The sequence below is a fragment of the Clytia hemisphaerica genome, unplaced genomic scaffold (genome assembly GCF_902728285.1).
Source record: "Clytia hemisphaerica strain Z4C2 unplaced genomic scaffold, Clytia hemisphaerica genome assembly, whole genome shotgun sequence".
In the NCBI taxonomy this organism is placed as follows: Eukaryota; Metazoa; Cnidaria; class Hydrozoa; order Leptothecata; family Clytiidae; genus Clytia; species Clytia hemisphaerica.
In genome coordinates this window covers 64,533-89,768 of record NW_027104522.1, presented here as the reverse complement: position 1 = coordinate 89,768, position 25,236 = coordinate 64,533, and the positions used below count along the sequence as shown (strand labels likewise).

Sequence of the window (25,236 nt, the reverse complement as noted above, 5' to 3'; positions counted from 1 at the left end):
CAATGAAAAATGATTTGAAAGTTAATCGGACCTTGTGCTAAGGTTAGAAAAAATTAGTGGAAGGTATTCAACAAATTTCTCCCCCCAAAAGAGTTGGAATATCCTTACAGAAAGTAAGACATGAATTATCTTTATGACATTTTCTTATGGAAAGAGAAACGTTGAACCGAAGACTTTCCTTTTGTTAAAAAACGAGGTTTGTCCAAAATAATTTCATGGAATCTATCTTTTATTGTTCATTTAAACGTGATCAGCCAAATACATAAGTTGCATGAGGGAATTGTATTAAAGTTTGATAACCTTAAAAGAGACATTGGATATCATTCGATGGCCCTGGGAAAACTCAGTAGTTGTATTGTTGGTAACAATTACTGAACACAGAAGGAAGGTACTTTTCTCTAACATACCGTAAAACTGCCTTCTTCTTCTCTATCGACGTCAGTAGCAACCTGGTTTCCCGTTGGTCCTCTTGTTTTAGCAGTTATCGAACCATTTCCTGAATTCTGTGTGTCAACCGCTATTCCAATCCTTTCGTATAGCTCAGCGTAAAGATGTTTATCTGTGACAAAAAATTATATACTACAGTTTGATAAAGTGGAAGATAAATGTCGTTAAACCACGAAAGTTGAATGTGTTTACTGCTCTCTAACTACTTGACTGGATCGGGCTACCCGTATACAGGAAGCGTGTCCATTTTTAGAGCTGACTAGTCTACCATCCTGTTTTCAATTCTGGTCGTCAACAGCACGATTCGAATGTTCGAACGTTCGAAAATCGAAGGTGAATTGGAAAGCAACACGGCGGACTAGTCGACTTCAAAAATGGACAAACTTCCACGGGAAATATGTAGGCAGTTAGCCTATCTAGTGTCCCCCTCTAGTGTGTAAAAAAAAAAATATCTCTGTTTATTTTATGCTTTAGAGTTTTAAAAAGCAAGGCCAGCAAACAAACTTTGGCTATATAAAATGTTTTCATACCTTTATCATATTCGGCTGCAATTTCATCTTCCTGTTTTTCTTCCACCGGTATTTGTATCGGTTCCCCTGGCAACGTCTTGCCGTTAACCGCTACTGATACATTATGCGCTCCACTACCTCGTGGTGTAAACCGAACCTTATATTTACCGTCACCGACTGGCGTGACGTCACAATTTTGATTGGCTCCGTTCGGCCCACTAACGTCGGCTGTGATATTGGCACTGTTGGAGCCAGCATCCACAACGAATTCAACAGGTTCCTCTGCAACTCCACCTGCAAGAAATAGGGTAAAATGAAAATATAAAAACACTTTCGCTATTAGGTAGTCTTTATACACTAGGGCGGAATATGTATCAGAGTTTTCAGGGTGCATCTGATTCTTTGCACTGTTCTCAACACGAGAATTCTTTTTAAGTCTACTTTATGCCCTGTACATTTTTTTCAATCCGACCGACTGGATATAAATTAGCTTGATGGAAACCAAAAAAACTCAGATAGTGTCCTGTTTCTGCAAAAAGAGAGTCAGGCATCACAACAGCTTTTCCTCGTGCAATATTAAGTATAGACCTGGTGTACCAACGAGTTTTGGCTAACCAAATCAAAAGAATAAAGAGATCAAAACTGCAATACTTAACGGTTCACATTCAGAAGTTCTAAGTGTTAACTTACTTTTAGAGAAAGCATTTCGAAAACCACGCAATTTTTCAAGATTATTAACGTTCTTAATATGCAAAGTGAACATTTCCAAAACCCAAGAGATCTAAGGTCATCAGGTTACTATGTACTATGAATGTCAAATCAAACTAGAAAGTTTCTTCTCAATTTTCATTCTTATTCATTTCACTCACTTCGTCTTGTAAGTGTGAAATATGTTCCTAAAACTTCTATAATTTTCATAATCCAGTTTTCATGTGTTCAAGCTTTTTTCTACAAACTATTTTTTTACTTGGATAGGATTGAAACTTTTTCCCAAATATTTTTCATTAACAATCCATATGTATGGGAAAAAGAGAGTTAAATGAACATCTTTTCAGGAGAAAAATCATTAATTTTTCATTTTCAAAAATACAACATTCAACCAAAATAAAAGACTCCAACGAGAGAAAATTGAAAACGCTGGAATGGACCTTATTGCAACAAGCTTACTTCAATTTAAATTTGATCTGAAAGCACTGCCATAGGTGCTATATGTGTCAAAAAGTAAACACACACACCATTCCCTGATGCAAAACCAAACCCCTGTCTCAGTGACCCGGGGTTGTAAAACCAGGTTCAAACAAACTCTATTTCCAGTTTGAGCATCCTACGGAAAGCAGCTACGCTGACACTGTAAGAGTTAACGTAGATAAAGGTCTGGGGCCGCTTGAAATAAATTCATCAAAATGAAGCATAAACAAGTTGCGATTCAATGGCTAAACCTTGTTTCAAGTGGCCTACCTGCCTCGGAGAAATTTCAGCAAAATATTTTTTGTCACCGTCAAGTAACTACCATGAAAAGTTTCAAAAGTTTTCTGCAACTAGTGATGTTTTTTTTTGAAACATTCTTTGTTTCAGAAACCGACTTGTATATGCTTTCTTTCCGTCATTTGAGTTGGAGTCACTAGCAACTTTTTCATCAAATTGTAACTCTTTCCGTGTTTCAGTTTTAAAATGTTTCCATTTGAAGAAAAATGTTTCATGTGGTCCACACCTTAAGAAATTTTGAAGCCTGATTTTTGCAGAGATCCCTGTAACAATGATCGTATTATCATCTGATGGACTCTCTCGTCGATTTCGACGGATGAGCGTTCAGCATAAAGTAGAGATGTTAAGAAAGGAAAATAAAACAAGTTAAGAGAAAACTGAAATGTTAAAATTTAAAATTGATAAAAATCATGTACATTAAATTAGGAAGGAAAGAAAAAAAAGAGTAAAAGAAATTCATTTATCTATGTTTAAAACGTTTGTGTGTAAGGAGACCGGCATTAGATCTTGCCTTGAAATCGCAGAGTTCACAAGAGAATTGCGCACAGATTGGCCTAGTTTTTCTTCTTTGACGTAGAAGATTTCTATGCTCACGCCGCTGTTCTTCAAAAGCTTTCAATGAGTTGAAACAGGTTGCTCTCCAACCTGATCTGTTTTGGCAGAGATTTTCCCTATCATTTACTAAGCCTAAATTTTTAATATTGGCCTTAGCTTTATCTTTATAGCGAAGAAGAGGCCTACCAATCTTCCTGAAACCTTGAGAACATTCACCATATAAAAGAAATTTTGGAATGCGCTTATCATCCATTCGAACAACATGCCCTAGCCATCGCAATCGTGATTTCATAAGCATGCTTTCAAGGCCCATGCAAGAACATTTCGAGAGAATTTCGTTATTTGTAAGTTTGTCCTTTAAAGAAACACCTAGAATCGATCGAAGACAACGCATAAGAAAATAATCTAAAAGATTGATGTGTTTTCTGTACAAAGTCCATGTTTCAGAAGCATAGAGAAGTATCGGTATAATAATTGCTAGATAGACACTTATTTTTGTTTGCAATCTGATACCACGATCGTTCCAAAGTCTGTGTCTAAGACGTCCGAAGGCAGAACTCGCCTTTGCAATTCGAAGTTACCAAAGCACAATCATCAGCAAACAAAAGTTCACGAATTAAGTCATAACTTAACTTAGTGCGAGCCTTAAACCGTTGCTGATTAAACAATCCACCAGAAGATCTGAATTGGATTTGAATGCGTTTATCACAATCCTCAAAAGCATGAGACAGCATCACTGAGAAGAGAAGAGCAAATAAAACAGGAGCCATTACACAGCCCTGTTTGGTGCCATTAGAGACATTGAATGACTCTCCACCGGCATGAACTGAGGCTTTCATGCCATTGTGAAACGATGAAATAACACTAAGCATATTTTCTGGTATACCAAGCTTCCTTAAAACTTTCCAGAGAGCAAGCCTATTCACAGTATCAAAGCTTTAGTTAGATCGATTAATACCATGCAAAGGTCATTGTTTTTTTCACGCGACTTTTCTTGAATTTGACGCAAAGCAAATATCATATCGACAGTACCTTTGCCAGCTCTAAAACCACATTGTGATTCGGGATACACATCAGGGACAATATGAGTTATTATCCTATTAAGGACCACCCTAGCAAGAATCTTACCAGCCACAGACAGTAGAGAAATACCTCTGTGGTTATCAAAAATATTACGAACACTTTTATTCTTGTAGAGATGAATGATTGAGGCATCTTTGAAATCTTGAGGTACACTACCAATTTCCCAAATAAGGACAAAGAGGTCATGTAGTTTTTCAACCAAGGAAGCACCCCCAAATTTAAAAATCTCAGCAGGAATACAATCATTTCCTGGTGCTTTGTTAGAAACTAATTGATTGATCGCCTTTTGAACCTCTTCAAGAGAGCGATTATGACCAAGTTCTTCAACAACTGGACGCTGTGGAAGAGAATTAACAACCTCATCATCAACTGTTGAATCACGATTTAGAAGTTCTTCAAAATGTTTTCTCCATCTGTCTAAAACTTCTGCTTTGTCAGTGATGAGAGTTTGACCATCAGTATCTAACATAGGCGACGTGCCATTTGATCTTGGACCATAGACAGATTTCAAAATTTGATGAAATGTTTTGGAATCTTTGCGATCAGCAGCTTCTTGAAGTTCAGTAGATTTTTTGTCCCACCAGGAATTCTTCATAGCTCTTAGTTTCCTTTGAACTTCACGCAAATAAGATTGCTTCAATGAGTTTGAGGTTTTGCAGTCCATCCACAATTGATGAGAAGAGTGAAGATGATCACTAATTATTAGTATTATTACTAAGCATTATCATACAGCCCACATATTACTGTATTACACGGATAAAAAACGACTCCAGTCTAGTAAAGAGAAAGTAATTTTGAAAGATTATGTTCATGAAATTTGAGCAACAGAGTAAAAATATAAACGGGCGCACATACCTTCAAATGAGTGTATTCTGATTTTAGTGAGATCACTTTTGACATTTACAACTGATGGAGTTTTTGGAATATCCTGGTCTTTGTATTTGATTTGAACATTGTGATGACCTTCTCGTTCAGGTGTATACTTATATAGTCTGAGCTGTGAATTTTTTTCCTCGTATGTGATGGGCAGTCTTTTGTAGTCTGGTCCTGAAATTAAACATAGAGCAAATTGTACAAGACTTAAAAAAAAAAAAATTAGTGATACACGCTTTTTTTTATAAGAATACACTTTATAAGAATGTCCATGATGAAAATGGTCAAAAAATTATCACCATCATGGAATTTTGCTACTCAAGCTAAGAATGTCATTTTTAGAGCATTTTCATTTTCATTGTCAATTACCCCTAAGTAAGGCTCACTCCTTTCACAAAAATGCCATTTTATGCTTGAGACGTATGTACTAAATGTTAAATCTAGTCTGAATTAGGATCCTAACCTAAGAATGCTGTAAGAATATTAAAGGATGATTTTCCCAGAAAAGTTAAGAATATCCAGGATGAAATGGAATTACACCATTCTTATAAAAAAAAGGGTGTATGAAAAAATACAGATTTGTGTACGTCCCTGTCTCACTGACCCGGTGGGACCCCGGTTCACTGAAACATCTGGCCGAAATTTATTCTACAGGAGAAAAATACTCTTCAATTTTATCCCCAATGAATGAGAAATTAACTTTGATTTCATCCCCATTTGAAATTAAATGAAACATTGAATTGGATTTTTAGAGCTTGGAACAATAGAATTTCATCCCCATTGTTGTAAAAAATTTCCCAATATAACTGTGACAAAGATCTTTATGTCAATGATTCTTTCTCCAATTGTTCTAATGATGCTTTCGATAAGCTCTTATAGCATCGAAACAACCTCTCTTTGAAACTACCTTGCTAAATATCCAATACATCAGCGAGTACATGCGTATCCAAATACAGTTGACGCTCTCTAATTCAATTTTCAAAGGAATTTTCATCGAATACGGGCGGAGCCTATCGAATAGTAGAGTTTCGTTTATGAGGGTTTCTTGTTGACGGTAACTTTCAATATTATCTTGTAATGGAGCGTACCAAAGAGTAGAACGTCGAATTGGAGAGCGTCAACTGTACTTATGGAAGTGTCATAAAGATCCTTACCTGCTACAGAGACTTGTATATCATCGAAAGGTATATTTTGTTCGCAGCGGACGTAAATTTCATTTTCTTCGCCAACACGTGGTTCACTCAGCCCAGGCCCCGAAGCGGAGAAAGCTTCAGCGTTCGATACGTCAGACATGGGTGGCATATAACCGTTTGATAGTTTAGCCTATTAATATATAGATGAAATTGATAAATTAAAGGATTTAATTAATATGATTTTACAAAGTTTGAAGACCCTAAACATTGCATTTATTTGAATGACAAAAATCAAATAAAGACTGTTTTACGGTAAAAGTTTAAATTCTGATTTTCAGCTCATGTTTACGCTAGTATTAATAAAACAGATTTTGAAGCAACGACAAACACGGCATCAATTTCAAGATCTCTCTTATGATATTTTCTAAAAGAAATTCCACAGCTTTTAGTATGCAGTTGATAAAATCATAAGCATATGTATGTAAAAGGTTGAAAACTGCAAGCTGCATACAACAGCACGTTGCTAAAATCCTTTTGATTAGTCCTGTGGCAAAAGTTTAAGAAACTTTATAATTAGCTTTTTAAACATGTTTTCAGCACTGTTGCGTTATACGAATTTTAAACAGTAACCCCAAATTTGTCATCTGCCAGATGATTTCATCAGGTAAACTTACTTGGACAGGGTCGTTCACTACAAGTTCCCTCCCAAGTTCCGCATGACTGGGGAAAAAATTATCTTTTTTAGAAAATTCAAAATCTGATGGTCCCAGCAAAAAGATGTCGTAATTCTGATGACAATTGAGGTATAAAACATGCCTTGAAAATATTCCTATCAAAAATTATGAAGGTTGGAAGTTTTGTGATGACGTCATCATAACCATTTCCTGACAAAATAGCCCTGCCTCACAGCCCCGATGGAACTGTTTTCCTCAGTGGGTATAAAAACCCCTACTAAAATCCCAACGGGGATATAAGTTCTATTGTTCCAAAAAGCATTGAATTTCGAATGGAGATGAAGTCAAAGTTAATGTCCCAGTGGGGCTAAAATTCCAGGGTATTTTCCTAATAAGAACGAAACTTTTGCCAATTTCTCTAGTGGGGCTGGTGTGGACTGTGACACAGAGGTGTTAAAAGCTTAGGAGAGTCTATTTTTGGCGGAACGTTGCTTTCTGATAATGTTTGGTGACACTGAATCCAATGAGGTAGACTATGAACACTTGGCAAGGTCATTATTTGAAAAAGAAAAACATTAAAAATCCAAACACCAAGACAACTACTTGAAAGTTTAAAAAGATAATCAAGAATCGAAAAAACTGATTTCCTATTTTCTATATCCCTTATTTTCAAATAAAAACATCGCTTTAATCATATTTCTACCTTCTAAAAACACCTAAAATCTGCTGGACTGTTGTACAGTCCACCTAAGCAAAAGCTCTATATATACTAACGAGCTTTTTGATCGCGCCATCCATCCAGTCTATCAAAAAGGTTTTAAGTGGACCCTGGGCTGCACAGGTTTTAACTAAAAAAACAGTAAACCTCTAGAAGTCAGCCAAATATCAACGAAAAAGACACAATAATGAAATTCCTGCAAAAAAAAAAAGTGATTAAAAGACGTAGCATCTACCTTAGTCAATAAAAATACCTAAAGAAATCTGTGTTTTTATCTAATCGCATCATCATATCATTCCTCATGAAAGACAGTTTATAAGAATGTCATTGAATACTGGTAGAGCTCATCAAAATCATAAAAGATCCACAGAAATCATGAATATTTGTTGTGACCTACGAATCTGAGTTACTAATAAAGTTAAAAAGATGACAGATGACTCTTCCCTCGATACCACAAAAGCTAATGATAAATACTTAATTGTCAATGAAAGTTCTTTCAATAAACGTAGTGATTTTTTTCCAATGTCTATTCAATTTCTTTTAATAAGGAGAGATTTTAAAATGCATTGAATAACCCATTAAACTTATAGATCTTACGGTATTATATGAGGTTAACGATGTTTTATTATATAATAAATGAAAATAGATTAAGAATAAAAAATGAGTAGTCGTAGCTTCCCTATCAGGACTCTCTACCAGGAGTGCCTTTACATTTACGCTGGAAAGGTGTAATATCAATATTGAGAATGCCTGATACTGAGTAATAAATTATAGTGTCTTTTCAAACTGCTTTTGGTTTCTGAAACAATGAGACAATTGATAAAACATCAAACAAAGAAACGAAGCTCTGTTCAAATCACTGACTGGACAAAGAAAGCTACATCTGCCATTTTTAATCGGAGTTTCTTTGAAAGTTTTATCCGCAAAGAATCCATTGCAGTGTTAAAGATTAACATCAAACGGCCCTACATCATCGCAAGTATTCAAGGAAAAGATAACCTTGCACTATTGATACATTTAGAACATTAGACCACTATTGAGTAGTGCTACCATTAGGGTACCACTTTCAAAAAAAAACTCCGATCAAAGATTTTGGTTGACCGGGATTGAAAAACTTTCTCCAGGGTTTATAGAGAGCTCAGTGGTTCAAATGCACACTCAATAAGTAAATAACGCTCAATTGCAACTGTGACTGCTGCAAGTTGTACCATGACTATCAGCATCAAATTTACCCGAAACATCAATTTTAGCATCAAATCCCACAATTTCATTAGCTTCCAATGTGAGATTCACCAAAACCATTAATCCAACCTTTACATTCACCAAAACCACCAACCCAACCTTTACATTCACAAAAACCATCAACTCAACCTTTGCATTCACCAAAACCATCAACACAATCTTTACAATCACCAAAACCATCAACCCAACCTTTACATTCACCAAAACCATCAACTCAATCTTTATATTCACAAAAACCATCAACTCAGCCTTTACATTCACCAAAACCATCGACTAAAACTTTAAATTCATAAATTCACCAAAACATAGGTTGTTCCATTAAAATACCATACAGTTTGGAAACCATACAGGGAGGACGAACCTTTTCAAGTTAAAAATAATCATTGAAAATATAAGGATACTCCCAGGAAAACGGCAAAGTTGAACAAAGTTACCCTTGGAAAAACTCTTTTTGTACTTTTAAGTGAGGATGGACGAACTAAGATCAGTCTTTTAACCCCTGGAAATTTTAGGATAACTTTTTACCCCCTGGAAGTTTCAGAATAACTTTTTACACCCTTGGAAAAAACACCAGCTGGATAATTTTTCATAGATTACCCTCTGGAAATGCTCGTCCTGTATGGATATAAAATGGAATGGCCCAATCAAATTCACCTTTATATCCCAAAAAACCATCAATTCAACCTTTACATTTACCAAAACCATAGCAACGCAAACGGAAAGGCACCAAAACCATCAATCCAACCGTTACATTCACAAAAACAGCAACTCAACCGGTACAGTCGCCAAAACCATCAATCCAACCATGAAAATTCACCAAAACCAGCAACGCAACCTTGAGAGCCCCAAAAACCATCAACACAAGCGGACAGTCACCAAACCATCAACCCAACCTTTACATTCACCAAAACCATCAACTCAACTTTTACATTCACCAAAACCATCAACCCAACCTTTACATTCACCAAAACCATCAACCCAACCTTTACATTCACCAAAACCATCAACTCAACCTTTAAATTCACAAAAACCATCAACTCAGCCTTTACATTCACCAAAACCATCGACTAAAACTTTAAATTCACCAAAACAATTGGTTGTTCCATTAAAAAACCATACAGTAGTTTGGAAACCATACAGGGTAAACGAACCTTTTCAAGTTAAAAAATAATCATTGAAAATACGAGGATACTCCCTGGAAAACGGCAAAGTTGAACAAAGTTACCCTTGGAAAAACTCTTTTCGTACTTTTAAGTGAGGATGGACGAACTAAGATCAGTCTTTTACCCCCCTGGAAATTCTAGAATAACTTTTTACCCCCTGGAAGTTTTAGAATAACTTTTTACACCCTTGGAAAAAAACAACCCCTGGATATTTTTCATAGATTATCCTCTGGAAATCTTTAAATTCACCAAAACCATCAACTCAACCTTTACATTCACCAAAACCATCAATCCAACCTTTACATTCACAAAAACCATCAACTCAACCTTTACATTCGCCAAAACCATCAATCCAACCATTAAATTCACCAAAACCATGAACTCAACCTTTATATTCCCCAAAACCATCAACACAATCTTTACATTCACCAAAACCATCAACCCAACCTTTACATTCACCAAAACCATCAACTCAACCTTTAAATTCACCAAAACCATCAACTCAACCTTTAAATTCACCAAAACCATCAACTCAACCTTTACATTCACCAAAACCATCGACTAAAACTTTAAATTCACCAAAACAATTGGTTGTTCCATTAAAAAACCATACAGTTTGGAAACCATACAGGGTAAACGAACCTTTTCAAGTTAAAAAATAATCATTGAAAATACGAGGATACTCCCTGGAAAACGGCAAAGTTGAACAAAGTTACCCTTGGAAAAACTCTTTTCGTACTTTTAAGTGAGGATGGACGAACTAAGATCAGTCTTTTACCCCCTGGAAATTCTAGAATAACTTTTTACCCCCTGGAAGTTTTAGAATAACTTTTTACCCCCTTGGAAAAAAACACCCCCTGGATATTTTCCCCCCCTGGAAATTTTAGAATAACTTTTTACCACCTGGAAGTTTTAGAATAACTTTTTACCCCCTTGGAAAAAAACACCCCCTGGATATTTTTCATAGATTACCCTCTGGAAATGCTCGTCCTGTATGGATATAAAATGAAATGGCCCAATCAAATTCACCTTTATATTCCCAAAAACCATCAATTCAACCTTTAAATTCACAAAACCATCAACTCAACCTTTACATTCACAAAACCATCAACTCAACCATTAAATTCACAAAACCATCAACTTAACCTTTAAATTCACCAAAACCATCAACCCAACTTTTAAATTCACAAAACCATCAACTCGACCTTTACATTCACAAAACCATCAACTCAACCAAAACCATTAACACTAGCATCAATTTCATATAAACCATACACTCTAGCATCAATTTTACCAAAACCACCATAAACTCAAGCACTAATTTCAACATTTAAAAGCAATTGATATACTGAATCCAAAAGGGTGGTGGTTTTTGAGCCAGTTAGGTACAATATTTCAGAACCTCGCCATGATGTGGAAAGAAAAACGAAAACAAATATAGAGAGTAAGGAGGTGCAACCGGTTTGTACCGACGGGGGAAAATTTAGATTTCAACCCCTAAAATGGCCCTTTTTCAGACTGATTTTGTTTAGAAATGAATCTTTTGAGCGTTTGAATCTCGATGTTTTAAAAAATAACTACAATGATGGTCAAAACCTATTGAGAATTTAGCTTATTTCCTCGTTTTTCGAAATTTGGAGTTCGCGCGAGAAAGTCGCTTTTGGGCTAATTGATAAATCTATTATATATAAATATATTATATTTAGTATTTCAGGGTTTATAGACTTTCAGGCTATATTCTGAGCCCTATTGGACCATGATTGTACTCTATCGTCAGAAGTAAATTCAAATAGTAAACCAAAACCGTTAGATAGAGAAAACAAATTAAACAGTAAAGAAAGAAGGGATCTTACATTTCGGAATTGAACAGTGTATGCCATAACAGCAAGTTCAGGGATATTAGGGTTTGCCATTTCTTGTGCAGTAATGATGGATGGTACACCCAGACAATCATCAGCAACTTGCATTGCGTTTTTACAATTCTGAACATCATCATCTGGTTGATTCTCAATGTGAATTCCTGGTGCAAAATTGTTGACCAAGGAGCCTGTAGAAATGATAACAGTGGTTAAAGCTGGTTAAAGCAAACTTTTTTGAATCAGACGGTGAATGGACTTTAAACAACAAATTAGGTTAAGATTTCCTCAAATTTTGCAGAATTTTGTTGAATTTGGAGTCGGAAAAGCGTCTTTTTGTACCTCGCTGGGAAGGAAATCCGAACTTTGTATACTGTAATACTAGAGCACCTTGAAGTCACTTTTTGGTGTCAACAAATCATAAATTACTGAATAAGAGGCTAGAAGAGACTTTACTACGTACGATTTAAAGCCACTATTTTCGACATAAGTCGCGGCCTGCGTGATTTTCAAACAAGTGCAAAGATTGAATGAAACAGTTATTGCCATGTTTTTGAAAATGTGCAATACAAAAAGTTGGAAAGCGCTAGAACAAAAGCGTCATCCGAAATGCGTGCAAATTCTTTAACATTGTTTTCCCTGGTCTTGAAAAGTTTGAAAATACACTATAGCTATCAGCCAAATGTCTCATCGGTGCTACATTATAATACACTATTTGTAAGAGCACAAAGTAAATTATAACCGAATCAAGGCTGTTCTTATCTTTCTTGATTTTCAGACAAAGTTTTCATCATCAAGGCACTGAAATTGTAGGGTATTTTTCTTCCAACGAGGACGAAATTTTGAGCGAGCTTTCAGTTGGGTTGGGGTACTACCGGATCTATGACACAGGAATGTAATATTATAGTATCGCAACAGACAAGTATAATAAAGGAATCTAAAAAATGTTGTTTTACCTAGTGCTTTACCATCACTCCAATCATTGTTAAAGTTCTGTACAGGGTGTTGTTTATTCCAATCATTGACCAATCCCAGAGTCCACTGTTCGCCGATCCCATTGTCTTGCGTGAAGTAAGATAAATACGTCATCATACTCAACTCGTCCACGTGTGGGTTGGTCATGTGATATGGACTGATAATTTGCGGAATGCCGAATTTCTCTTCCGCAAGCTTCATTCCTGGAAGGAAAGTTAGAAAAGTGGAAAGTTGGAAAATTATCTGTTTTTAAATAGCATTTTCTAATACTACGGTTATAGTTAATGATGCTAAACTCCCGGAGACTCTCAGAAGTGTATGTTGGAAAACATGTAAGTATTTCTTCAGTTTTTTTAACAGTGCTCGATACATAAGTAGAGCGATGTCAGCCAGAAAAGACACTTTGTTGGAAAACAGAATTCTGGAACAAGCAATTCAAAAGATATACAAGATAATCTTACTTATATTGGGTTATTCCATGTTTTATCTGTACAAGGGGTGGGCGAACATTTCCAGGAGGTAATTCACGAAGATTTCCCAGTAGGGGGGGGGGTCTAAGGAAAGTTTCTTCTCGTTATATTTCAGTTATTGTGGTGCTATCACTCAGTGTAACCAATATTTACTCTCTGAAAGAGAGGCACGTATAGGTAACATAGCACCAAATATGCCAATACTTTCACAATTAACTGGTTTACCTAACCAGCTCTAGACCGCTCTGACAATAGTTTTGTAAAAGCTATAAGTCACAAATTAGCCTCTTCTTCTCGTTAAGGAGTTGTTTTTTCAATCAAATTGCAATTTTTAGCGAAGTTATAAAAGTGTTGTTATTTAACCTCGTTTCCTGCCTATTTTTTTCCTGTGGCTTTTTTATGCCTACTGATAGCGCCGGATAGTATTCTCTGGCGTCCATCAGTAACGTAAATAAAGCCTGGGATACACAGGGACGAAGTTGAAACAATATTGAGACATACCTTTTGCAGCATTGTCAACGGGATTACTTCGATCGAGATGTTTATAATCTGGACAAAGTCCTGGTTGAAGAACATTAATCAAGTTGCATAGGGCTACACCATCGTTCCAATCAGAGGTCAGGTTGGTAATCCTTTGTTCAGGGATCACGTGTTGAAGCCAAATCAATAGAAGTTTCTTCAAAGCAATCTTTACATTTTTATCGTCAGCACCAACAATTTGATATCGAAGAATGAATTGCCATAGTAACCCGAGAATCATTTTAACGTTACCGTTGACAATGTGGTCACTATCTGTCGAGAAAAAGGAAAAGAGTTCTTAGTGTGGTGAATGTTAGTTATCGGTGACAATGAAGCCGGGACCAAGTGACTAATTTTATAAGCACCAAAGTTACAGGGGAAAGAACAGGTAGGTTGAATGATAATCAGTTTTCTTTTTAGAATTTTATTTTCTCCAGGAATTTCAGCAAGATTGGCTATCAAACTGTAAAGGTAAGCCTCATACAAGAGAACTATTAAAAATCATTTTCTCCAAAAGAATCATCTACATATTCCCGAATTTATTATCTCCGGGATTCAATTTCTCACGCTTATAAACTGAAGTTTTTCCTTTCAACCATTACAGTAAATTTGAGTGGCCTAACAAGCATACAAGCATTTTAGACCCATAGATAGAACCTGATATAGTTTAAAAAATCTTTGTTCTATGTTAGTTGGAATCTGAAATTTTGGACAATCGCTTTCTTTTGACAAGAGGATGCCAGACATTTGGCTAACAAATGATTATGATAAATTTACTGCTCTCGTCTTAGATTGAAAGGATGACGAAACAAAAAGGCTCTTAGCGTGGAAAAAAACTGTTCGTTTTAGGCAGGCGTGTGTAATGTAAGAGTCGTTGGAAAAAGGTATATGAGACCCACAAACTTGTGAGCCAAAGGTGAACAGACGGAATATAGTTAAACCAAGAACTCTTGATCGCAAAGAGATGGCGGTTTTAAGAATACATCAAAAGATTTCTACCAAGAGCTCTAGCAAGATACAATCTAAGTAAGGGGAAAATATCTACTCGAGAGAAAGGTCTTATGACGTAATTCCTTTACGTGAGGCTGCTAAATTTGATTTTAACTACGAAAAGATTTGATAAGAAAACGGGGATTCTTAAAGATTGATAAAATATTGCGAAAAATAATCTCACGAAGGTTATTTTGTGCAAACTTTCGTTTCAGACAATACAGCCTCGCCACTTGGACAAATAAATGTGCGTTTCATAAGAATTCATCATCTTATAAAGATCACCGTGAGTAAGCTGTATAGAGGGCGGGAAGGCGTGAGGGCAGGAGGGCGATTCACTAGAGAAGCTGAAAAGTACCTAAATTATAAGAGGATTTTGACAAAAAAAATTAGTTTAGCCAAATTTCGACTTTAGTCTCGTCAGCCCTTGTTGTGGTCCCGGAGGGGTACAAGGCCCGAATTCCTGAGATCAAAAGAAAGAGTCAGGACTCTTACAAAAAAACTCTTTAAAAATATAGCAGTGAAGACGGTTTTACCGAAAAGCTTTTGCTGAAAATAAAATAAAACTTGTTGTCTTTTCTTAATTCTTACAAGAAAGGTTTCTTATAAAAACGGTTGCGGTTGTAACTTGTGGTTAAGTTTTCAACATTCGGGAAACAGTGATGTTCCACATGTGTTTTTACCCCTTGTTATCAATTTTCCGTAATTCGGTCACCTGGAGATTCCTTCACACCACAAAAGTTGGAAAATAGGTGAAAAAGGTGAAAAAAAACTTCAAGTTTCACATTTTTTAATCACAAACTTGTCTACTTTGTTTATCTATCATCTTTCATGAAAATAAAAGGGAGCTCAGACATCCTTCTTGGCTAAGTAAGATAAGCAGAATATCATTCCCTCTTTTACTTAAAACTACGTAGTTCGTACCACAAAAAAATGTTTTGAAATTTTGCTGACATCAGTACTTTTTAGCAAAATTTCGTATTTTGCTGATTTCTGCTGACAACAGCAAAATTTTGAAAGCCAAACTGGAGTTATTTAAAAAACAAGTATTGCTGACGTCAGCACTTTTTGGTTTTTGCGGTTTTTCGCGAAAATAAGGGCGTAAACAATAAGGTAACACCCCTACAGGGAAAACTTCATCACGGTATCCTTCGTATTCAATCAAAAGATATCACACAAAGTTGGTTGATTAACAGTATGCTGTTTTTTTGTTGTTATTTACTACTTTATAGAGTCAACCAGCAATAACTATTGTTTGATATCTTTTGATTGAATGAAAATATTTGAAAAGTTTTTCACAGTGATAATGATCTAAGATTGAAGAATCACTCCTGTGAAAATGGTAATCATACCTCCTTTCTACAAGAAGTTGATTTTTTTCTTCTTCATTTTTTTATTTTAATCTTTATTTTTTTTTCAATGTAATTAAAGATAACAGCTAGTTACATTTAATTATTGCTAATTACAATCGAACCGCAGGACTCCCTTTTTAATTAACTAAATACTATAATTACAATACTATAATTAGACCTGCACATGGAAACAATAATTAAAGCAATCAACTGCTAACATATTAGCATAAAGCTTTGCCTCTTCGTGCCCTACCAGTAGGGCAAAATAGCCCAGTTGTTGAAAAAAGCCAGTGACCGAAATAATCATTACAAAGATGATGTGTTTTTCCTGACTTAAACTCAAGTTCCACACTCTCAAATACACGTTTTTTTAAAAGAACATCCAAAATTTTTGAAGGCTTCGAATGTTCTTAATTTTTGAGCCTAAAAATGTTCTTAACATGTTCTTATTTTCAAAATTTTTTGAGAACTTTTATTGTCCATTTTCCTAAGAAATTGGGTGTTTTAGAGTCTGCAAAGCCTTAAAACGTTCTTAACTTGTTCTTAAAATTTTTGCCATCGAAGCCTTATGTTCTTATATAGTTTGTTCTTATAAAAAAACGTGTAGATAGAGAAAATTGGTTCTTACTTGACAAGATAGCCAAAATTGAGATACAGTACTCTACTTCGACAGTACTCACATCAAATTTCGCAGGATTTTGTTAGAGCACAAAAAGTTCCAGTAATGACACCGAATTCCTTTTTAAAATCCTTTCCTGCTAAATTTTTGCTATATTAGTTTCATATACACGTTTTTTATAAGGCTTTATGGACTCAAAAACACCCGATTTCTTAGGAAAATGGACAAAAATAATCTCAAAATGGTGAAAATAAGAACATGTTAAGAATACTTTTAGGCTTATAACTCAAAAAGTTAAGAACATCCCAAGACTTTTGGATTCTTATAAAAAACGTGTACATGATGGGACAATTTGCTAAAAATCACTTTGCTACGTCTCCTCATGAGGATTCGTCTTGTGAACGGAAAGCATATTTCGAACAAGGGATTTCATCCAACTGTCTACATATTGCTTTTTCTTTTATAAGAATACACTTTATGAGAATATAATTAAGAATAAGCTAAAAAAATACGTCCATCATGGAATTTGGCCTGTAAACTAACAATTATTCCCCAGCAATGCTAAAAGGTTCTTAACTTGAGATATGTATTGCATGCTAGATTTAGGCTGGGTTTGGATTCTAGCCTGAGAATACCGGAAGAATATTCCAGGATGATCCCCCCAAAAAAAGTTGAGAATATCATCATCTATGATGAAATTGAAAAACACAATTCTTATAAAATAAACGTGTACCTCAGAAATCTCGCAACTAGTTTTGATAAGAGGGAGGAATGACAAAAAGTTGACCTTTTTTTAGATTTTAGCAGAAACTTTCCTTGTACGCTCAAAGTAGGCCTTTTTCTAGGACAATTGAGTCTCCGCATAACACACACACGACAGGGAACCCAAATTATTTCGAGTTAAGGGAATTTCGAATTAAGGAGTATAAGGTCTATAAGGCATTCTTAACTGAAAGGTCGAGAAAACCTGTTCGAGCTCAGTAGAAATACGAATTAAAGAGAATTCACTAACTGGTGCGTGAAAGTTTTTGTCCAAAGGAAAGACAAACAAACAGTTCACAAATGGTCGAAAACGTCAAAGTTAGGCAGAAGCACCTTATCATCAGACTCTATTGGAAAATGCCGAGAAAAAGCTGTTGGTGATGGAATAAGAATGAAAAGACTCCAAAAATTGTAATCGATTGAAATGCTTCTGTTTTGATAATAATCTAAAGATATTCCCGTGAATTTTGGCAAGGTTGATCACTAACAACAAAGGTGTGATAATAAAGCTACACAAAATGTTGAAATTTTCCCACATTTTTATCGCTAATCCTTTTGTAATTGCATTATTGAATGCAATGAAAAAAATGAAAACTTTAAATTTGGTACGCAATAAAAAGTGAACAAAAGAAGAAAAAATCAAGAATTCTGCTTGTGTCAAGAAAAAGAACAGTCATGAGCTGTTAATCTAATTTACTCTTTATAGAAAAAAAATTGTAGTCCTTATGTGTGCAACATGAAAAAAGGTTTCATTGAAAGAAACAATAAATCGATATCCCGTCTAGTTCATTATCGACTCTAAGAACACCAGATATTGTTTAATTGGATGACAAAAAAGGCTAAGTTTCATTCAGCGATATTGATAATCGAATTATCAGCAAAATATCTTATCGGGAATTAGAGAAGTGTGACATTTTTTATTACTTGTAGGTGAAATATAATTATCTTATACGAAAAATCTCACCGTCAATCTTTAATAAAAGCCACGCCCAAGGCCGCACCCAAAACTTTTGTTAACAAACATTTCATAGTTTTGTTCTAAACTCCAAATTAACATCAACAGTTTTCTGCAGAGTCACAGGGGGGAATAAAGGCAAGGTTGGTTTTCACCACCCACCCAAAAAATTCTTAGAAAGAACTCCCTTGGTTAGTTGATGGATGTAGGTGCAAAGATGCAGAATCAAAACTTGAAATACACGTTTCTTTTTATAAGAACAAATGATATAACAAGACTTCAATGGCCAAAATATTAAGAACAAGTTAGGACATTTTAAGGCTTTTTAGACCCTAAAACACATAATTTCTAAGGAAATTTGACAAAATACTCACGAAATGCGAAATGTGAAATTTAAGAGCATTTTTAGGCTGATAACCAAAGGTCTTTTAAAAATTCGAAAAATTCTTATAAAAATAACGTGTAGAAGAAGAATGAGGCACATCCCCAATTAGGTCTAAATCTTAATTGCGAAATCTTAAAAACTTGAAACGTTTATTGTAACTATACTTTAATGGGATGAAATTTAGCGGTTGAGCTCATTAACGGGAATTTTAGATTTCGCGGGGGGGGGGGGGGGGGGGGACTTGCCTACTGAAAGCCTCCCTGGATGCTTGAGGTCTTAAATAAAACAGGGGAACCGGCCCCTTAATCTCTATAGAGGTTTCAAACTATAAAACAGGATGATGATCACTTACCAATACTGACCATTTTGACGCCATCTTGTTCTACTGCTTTCAACACCAGAGAAACATTATCCATATACTGATTGTGAAATTTCGGTTCTTTTGTATATTTACCAATTCTTTTCTTAGAAACGACTTCATATAAATGTACCAAGTTTACTCCGTCAGCAAAACCTGCAAGAACAAGTTAAGAACATTTTAAGGCTTTGTGGACTCAAAACACCCTATTTCTTAGGAAGATGGTAAAAAATATTCACAAAATGGTCAAAATAAGAACATGTTTTTAAGAACATTTTTAGGCTTCAAAAATCTTTGATGTAGTTATAAAAAAACGTGTAATGTGTTTAGCCATACGGGGGAATTATGTTTGAGTCTAAAAGAGATAAAATGACTTCGTAAATGAATACATCATAATACGCCTCATTATTCAACCATGGTATAGTCCTCCTTTTAACTGGATTAACCTTGACCCTTTCAATAACAGCATGTTTTCAAGTCATTTTAGACACCCCTGTCTCACCGGTGGAACTTTGTTCCTTAATGGGGATAAAAATTCCTATTGAAATCCCAAAAGGGATAGAAATTCCTTTGTTTCAAGGTTAAAAAATTCAGTAGCGATGGTTTTGAAGTGCAATTTTTAAACATTGAATTTCGAATGGGGAATGTAATACAGTGCCGTAGGAAGCATTTTCATATTGGGGGGGGGGCTGAAGTTTAGTGACACCGCGAGGGCCTACCATGGTTTGGCCCGAGGGTGAAAATTTTGAAAATTTGAGCTCTAGATTGCTTAAAAATACACTCAAAACATGCACATAAAGACAATTATGACAAATTAAAAAAGAAACGTTGCATTTTGCAAAATAACCATTTTTGAAAAAATTATTGGGGGGGCATAGCCCCCCCTTACCCCCCCAGTTGCTACGGCACTGTAATAAAAGTTAATTTCCAAGTAAGGCTGAAATTCTAAGGTATTTTCCAACCGGGGACGGAATCTATGCCCAGTGGGGCTGGGCTATCCCAGCGGGTCTGTGACACAGGGGTATTTTAGAACACCGATAGCCTAACTTTCAAATGCTCTTTTGTTGAAAACTAAAGTAAAAATGTAACAGCATACCTTCTTCCAAATTTTCAATACTTCGGTCACGTTGATTGAGATTAGCATTCACCCAATTACTAAATGTGTTGATTTGCATATCAATCCAGTTGCCCTCAGATCCTTTGACTGATTTCCTTAAGTGACTCATCTTGAAGCTAGGTTATTGGATGATTGGAAGGTCTTTTGAAGTGTTTCTACTGTAATTTGTTTATTGAATTATAGGAAGCTCTAGCCCTACATTTACTTAGCTATAACAAACGAAAAGCATAAAGTTAATGTTTGTGAAGGTTATTTTGCATTGGACTGTTCCATTAAAAACCACACATGAGGATGGATCGATACCCTAGAAAATGGCGAAATTTGCAAAAGTACCCTCGGAAAGATTCTACTCATACTCAGAGTGAGGGTGAACGAACTGAAATCAGTCTTCTACCCCGTTGAAATTTTGGAATAACTTTGGAAAAATGAAACAAGACCCCCTGGAATTTTTTTTCGGATTACCCTCTGGAAATGTTCGCCCCCTTCCTTGTATGGATATGGCCCATTAGAACTCTTTCAGATGATATCTATCCATATTCATAAAAAAAGATTCAAAAGAAATTGAAAGATCAACAACCCATGACTTTCACCGACAAATCCGTCAATTTGTCTTTCTCTTGTTAAAAAACAACAACAATTACTTCCTTCTAGACACTGAGATATTTCGTCCGCTGAAGATGATACAGATTTTATAATCAAATTGGAGATTCAATGGATGAATACCGTCAACTAACTGTCATAATTCTACTTCTGGAATAAATTGTCAACTGTTTCTACTTTCTAAATTTTGCAATGTAAAATGCACCTTTCAGATAACCCAATTCCAGTTTTAAAAGTCACCATATTAGGGAAAGTTCTTTTGAATTTTTGAACGGGGTATCATCGAAAGTCGTAGACCTACAAAAGGGACCCCTTATTTGTTCAACTCCCTAGAATCTTAAAGCCACGCCCAAAAATGATAAGGCATTATTGCGAAGCTTCAAACACCGAAATTAGAAACTCCCACCCTCTAAAAGCAATAAAAATAATCTTCCATCACTAGCATATCAATTCTAACCTGCTTACAGAGACAGTGGTGTAACACTTTAGATCTGTTGGGGATCTGTTGAATCTGTCAAATCCCACCTCATAGGAAATGATACACAGTGAAGATAATAGCCTGAAATTGATCTTAAAGTTGATTGAATTTCAATGTAAATTTGGAGAAGCTGTGAATGAAATCCAAATTCCACATGCAATACATACCTCAAGTTAATAACTTTGACATTCTTGTGAATGCTTGCCAATTTCATCACAAATAATACGAGTAACTAAGTACGAGTAACCAATTAATTAAGTTGGATAACCAGTCTAGGGAGTCCCCTCTAACTTTTTACTGGGTTATGAGGCAGAAGATGTTATTAGTTGATTTGATTCATACCTAGCAGCATAGCTTATTAGCTCTTTGACACCCCATTCTCACAGACCCACTCAGCCCTTTCCCACGTCTGCAGAAATTGTCCAAAATAACCTCCCCAATGAAAAATTATTTTCTAATTTTTGTGCCCGCTGAAAATAATCTGATAAGCAAATCCTCACAAAATAGTGCTATTTTTCCATCCCCTATGAATTTTCTTAAAGCTCGAAAACAATGGAATTCAAATCTCCAGCCATGAAAACCTGGAAATATGAAATATCAATCCCCATCGAGTTTTGGTCCGTTATTTTCAAAATAACGGATTTTCTTTGAAGTCTCTATTTTGAAGAAGTCTCTTGCAACCTAACCAACCAACCATTATTGAACATAAACATAAAAATTGAAAATGAAAAGGAAAGCATGACTTTGTATTTCTTAATGATTACAACCGACAATATTCAAGATTCTTGTTTGACACAACAAACACATTTCTTTACAAACATTCACATTATTTTCTTGCAAAGAACATACAGTAGGCGACACTACAATCAAGAGGTGAAAAAAGAGGGCAGAGACAACAATCTAGTCGATTTAATTGATGAGAAGAAGTAAAGAATAAAAGCAAGCTAATTAAGATAGATAATAAGAAAAGAATAGACAACTTTTTGTCAATCATTAGTCAAGGTAATTATCAAATGATATGAATATACATTGTGATAAGTGGTCAAGTCAAAATAACCCACATACTGCAACAGCTCAATTAATCAATTTTGTTGACATCACTCAAGTTTGATTAAAAGCTATTTATCAACGACAAAATTAAAGTAAGGTCAAAATTCTGCACACTTCAGCCTACAGGGTAAGAAGTTCACTGGGTGAAAAAGGGTCTTGTCAGGCCTACTTTTTATATACAATTTGTTTTAATAAGAACAACGAGGCAGTAAAAATTAGGAAGTCTAAAGTCTAAAGCCTCAATTTCGCTCTAGAATAAGAACAGGATACACGTTTTTTATGAGAATATATTTTATAAGAAATTCCTGATGAAATTGAGCAAAAAATCAAGAATATGCTAAGAATATGTACCGCCATCATGGAATTGCAATTGAACCTAAGAATGCCACTTTTAGAGCATTTCACCTGTAAATTGCCAACTACTCTTGTGTGCTTAATAAGGGGGAGGGGGTCATTTTGCAATTTGCATTTTGCAACCCCTATATCACTTTATAATGACCCCCCCCATTTCATGACCTTTATGTTACGAAGTGCCAAAAAAATTGGCTAAAAACCTTTTTTCCATAAAATAAGAACAGAGGAACCTCGACAAAGGTTTACTGGGTCTAATGAAAAAAAGTATAATTAACTACATGTTTTTTTCTATAAGCATAACGTTTATAACCATATGCAGGCTCTGTTTTTGGTACCTAAGCAATGGCTCTATTGTTTGAGGACAATAGAATGCTAAGCAAAATACGATTCTGATAAAGGGGTAGACTTATATAAAAAAACATGTATATGCAAGCCCTTAATATTCGATCGTTAATTCATGTGGCGTGAGCCACCCCCTGATAATTGGTGATAATTCCAAGAAACGTCAAAAAAACTTTCGCTCCAAATAGTAATAACAAGCTTATTATTATAGCTTTTATTTGATCCAAAGTAAATCAATGTTAGGTCAACACAATACCTCAAATGTTCCCTTGATAATCCTAGTCCACACATACAAGTCTAATACATATATTTCAAGCAGAAGTGAAATTGTATAATTTCGAAAAAGAAATCGCAACAAAAGCAAATTTGTTCATCAAAATTTTGTCAAAACAACAGTCAAAAAGTGTAAACTTAATAAAATAGAATAATTTTTTGTCAAAGTATGCTGGCTTAGGATTATAAAAGTAACATAATTTTAAAATGAAGTTACAGAATAATCTGTATTATATTTTAATACCAATCTCCGAATGTAACTTTATTAACTGATCATTGTTAAAGACAAGTAGCTGTGAGTGGTTTAATACACATCCTAAAAGGTATTGTGAATACTCAGCATTGATGGGTCGGCAAGGATGTTACCGAGAGTGAATTATTGAGTTAATTCATGTAGTTTTTCACATGAATACTGTATGATACATCGAATAGATATCTGAATTAAACCATTCCTTATTATTCAAACTCAAGCTCATATTATATTTTTTAACATTTTATTTTTTAAATTCTTCACTTTTTCATTTTAGAAAGTTATCTTAAATCAGGGAAGTTCTTATAAAAGAACTTTTAAGGATAAATCTGTTACAAGTTACAATTGTGATCGCGCGGTTTTCAGACGGTTTTAGCCTGGGAACTGTTGACCGAGAACTCAGGAACTGAGGCTAAAGTAGCGACTTAGAGGGAGGAGGATACTTCAGTTTAGCCTGGTGAGATTTGGCGTCGGAACTTAATAAATAAATAATGCAAAATTACGGTTTGTTTTTATAAGATGAGCTAAAGAAGTAACATGCTTGGATTTTTTTCAACATTCTTCATATTCATTATTTCATTTTTTTCATCAATAAAATGTCCACCTATTTTAACAAGGTTCTTCTTTTTTCCATCTCCGTAAACAACAAAGAGTCGTTAGCTAAGCAGGGAGTGATGAACAAAGAAGAGGAGGAAGAATAAAGGTGAAAATCGGTCTTAGAAACTAGTACATCATCAATAATTTATGCCAAACGGGAATCGAAAGATTTTTTTTATAAGAACATGAACATCTTTGATCTTAATTCAACATAAATAAAAATAAAACTTTTTTCCAGAAAGTGAAAGAAGCGTGGTAGATACTCGGGTATGAAATTGAAGGGTATTTTTCCTATCGTGGACCAAATTTTGGCCAAATTCTCCAGTGGGGTGGGGAACCCAACGGGTCCGGGCCCACAAGGGTGTTTAAAAGCGAAATATCAAAATATTTTGAGATACCTCTAAAAAGATGAATCTATGATAGTACTGCACCAACACTGGGTACTGACAACAAATGAAGAGCTTTTTACTTTTAGTTCTGTGTCATAATGGTCATAATCCTTTGTGTATTTAGTCAGTACTTTCTTCAAAAACTTGATGCTTATAAAAAAAGAGGGAGCATAGGAGTGTAACATGATTTTCTCTTCTTTCGAACTCGATAGGGGGCCACACGTATTTGAATGGCTGATTAATAAATTAATGTTATTTCACGAGGAGACTTTCAATCTCGTTCACATCCTCTGTAGATTCAACCATTTGAAAAATATTACTACAACAGACCCCAATTTCAGAGGATGAGCTTTCCCAGAAAAAAACTGTTAATGGGCAATATACAATCGTGGTAAAAAGGTTTGTAGACTTTTCAAAATTCCCCAAAAGTACCAAAAACAGTTTTTTCACACTTGAGAAATTCTCCAAATAAGCCAAATAAACCACACGCACGTATTTGACAGAAAATATCAACAGGCTTGTTGGTAGTTCTTATGACTGTAGTCCTTATGATTCTTGGACTTCCCGAGGACTGAAAATGAGTGAAACTCGGCCACACAGGTGGTGGGTGGACCAGAGAGCTCTGAAAGGTTGTTGAAAAATGATTGAACGAGTCATCTCAAA

The 25,236-nt window shown here is 35.2% G+C and overlaps 1 protein-coding gene across 1 annotated transcript in view; it reads right to left on the bottom strand.

Annotated features, from left to right (window-relative positions):
* LOC136821969 (filamin-C-like) overlaps window positions 1-20,445 on the bottom strand; it is a 30,323-nt gene extending 9,878 nt beyond the window's left edge. Inside the window, exons 1-9 of the mRNA XM_067078186.1 lie at window positions 20,220-20,445; window positions 19,118-19,279; window positions 13,685-13,975; window positions 12,695-12,916; window positions 11,736-11,929; window positions 6,107-6,275; window positions 4,935-5,126; window positions 978-1,250; window positions 408-559 (exon numbers count right to left, since the gene is read on the bottom strand). Coding sequence (XP_066934287.1) covers window positions 408-559; window positions 978-1,250; window positions 4,935-5,126; window positions 6,107-6,275; window positions 11,736-11,929; window positions 12,695-12,916; window positions 13,685-13,975; window positions 19,118-19,279; window positions 20,220-20,349 — 1,785 coding nt within the window. The 5' untranslated portion in view covers window positions 20,350-20,445. The remainder of the gene's footprint in view (window positions 1-407; window positions 560-977; window positions 1,251-4,934; window positions 5,127-6,106; window positions 6,276-11,735; window positions 11,930-12,694; window positions 12,917-13,684; window positions 13,976-19,117; window positions 19,280-20,219) is intronic.
* Window positions 20,446-25,236: the final 4,791 nt, after the last annotated feature.